Raw genomic sequence first — 1,963 nt, forward strand, 5'->3', positions numbered from 1 at the left:
CATACATATACATATATGAGAAAATCCAACTGTCTACGAAATACGTCTTCTAGACACAGAACACCCGTCCTTCAGCAACTTCTAAAAATATAATTGCACTTTCGGGTCCTCACCTTGAGACAAGCACAGGCCAGAGCCACATAATTCGTATCAGCTGCGCCCCCGCTCATCGCGTTGTTGATCTCATCACTCATATCGGTATCTGTAACGTACAAGTATTGTGACATTGTTCATTTTCGTCAGGTTTCAATGTACAATGCACAAACAGGCCGGATCGCCAATCGAAGGCATTGTGTGTGTCTATTATGCGTCTGACACCCACACTATAACGCTCCACTCACTCACACTATATATCTCAAGCGATGCTTAATACAACATTGTGTGCAATGTTAGGGGGTCCAATAGCGATTGTTTCACGCCAAAACTCTGCCCGCCCACCTTGTCCAAGAGTCCTGCGCAACCAGTTATGGGTCAGTGCCGCAACCGTTGGTAGCACATCCCGCACGTTGACGTTCTGACTCAGAGTAAGGCAGAAGGCCCATAAAAGACCCCCCATCGCATCTCTTTGGGCTTCATTATCTGTAGATACAGAATTTTTATTATGAAATTAGTATAGAAACAAACATAAAACAAAGATATGAGAGGATGGTACTCGTCACACACACACGCATACATACACATATATCCAGGCACACGTACCTGGGCTACAGAGTGGGGCGTTTGCACACACAATAGCCACCGTCCTCCCCAGCGCACGACGTATCTGCTTCGAAGTACCGAACAGTACCACACTAGCCAAGCACAGCGCAGCCGCATCCAGGATATCTGTGATGGGTCCCGAGACCTGACCTTTTAGACTGAGACCTTCTGTGTAAGTAGGTATATCGCCCCGGGTCGTGGTGGGCGGCTGGATGTGTGCGAGCGCTTTGGCCAACCCCTGGGTAAGGAAAGATGAATATTGTAAAGGGTATGAATATGTGCCAAGTGTCTAGATATAATGACCTGTGTGTCCATTGATGCTCAACCGAGCTGTGAATGAGCTTCTGGGCGCAGAATTTAATCAGAAATATGTTGTCGTTGGTGTATATGTACACCTATGAGTTGGACACCTGATTAAAAACCACAACGTCTACAAATATGCGTAGTTTGTATGTGGATGGGCCTCTGGGTAAAGTTCTTTGTCCGTATCAATAAATACTTCAGAATATTTAATAGAGATAAGAATTTTCACACCACTCGTTCTAGTTAGTCCCCTGGAATAGTGTAGGTACACTGGTATACCGTCCAAGTACTCAATTGGCTGTCGTTTGCACATGCTTTAACACTTAACACATGTGAGAGTATAAGGTGGTGAAGGTATAATCGCGTATAGCGGACTGATTGATTGGAGGTGAACGAAATGGTAAAAAAGTATATACATTGAAAAAAAGCTATGTGTAGATATGCAGCAGAGCCAGGTCTAGGTATGCCACTATTTCAAATGGATTATACGACTGCGGCTGGTGCGTATTATATACAAAAAAGTGATTCAAAGGTTTAACAGAATTCCCAAGATGTGGTGCAAAAAAAGACAAGGAAAGGGAATACAATTTCAGGTCGGGACTATGTAGGAACGCTATACACTAGCTGGGTGTATTCAAGGATGTATATACATTTTCTGGGCGTATTTATGCAAAGATATACAATACTGGATGTATACAAGCATGTATATAGTGTACACAAGCATGTATATCGAATTGTTGGGTGCATACAACCATGTATATACATTTGCTGCGTATATATGTATGTCATACCATCAGCGATGTTAGCCATACGCCGCACTGGTCGACGTGATCGGCTCTGGTCCGTTCGTGGGCATTGTGATCGTTCGAGCTATCCGTCATGAAGCTCTCATCGTTCGGCGCTAATAATAAAAATAGAATACATTTGCCCTTATTTGTGTAGAACATATTTTCGAAAGCCC

The 1,963-nt window shown here is 43.7% G+C and overlaps 1 protein-coding gene across 1 annotated transcript; it reads right to left on the minus strand.

The window, feature by feature from the left end:
- Positions 1 to 113: 113 nt before the first annotated feature.
- Positions 114 to 1,904, minus strand: SARC_15007 (hypothetical protein; the record flags this gene model as incomplete). Its single annotated transcript, XM_014290862.1, has 4 exons — positions 1,794 to 1,904; positions 700 to 937; positions 439 to 579; positions 114 to 202 (listed from the first exon to the last, which is right to left on the minus strand). Coding segments are annotated over exons 1-4 (558 nt in total), but the record flags the coding sequence as incomplete, so codon positions are not given.
- Between the last annotated feature and the right edge of the window lie 59 nt (positions 1,905 to 1,963).

Source organism: Sphaeroforma arctica (assembly GCF_001186125.1).
Source record: "Sphaeroforma arctica JP610 unplaced genomic scaffold supercont1.5457, whole genome shotgun sequence".
Lineage (NCBI taxonomy): Eukaryota > Ichthyosporea > Ichthyophonida > Sphaeroforma > Sphaeroforma arctica.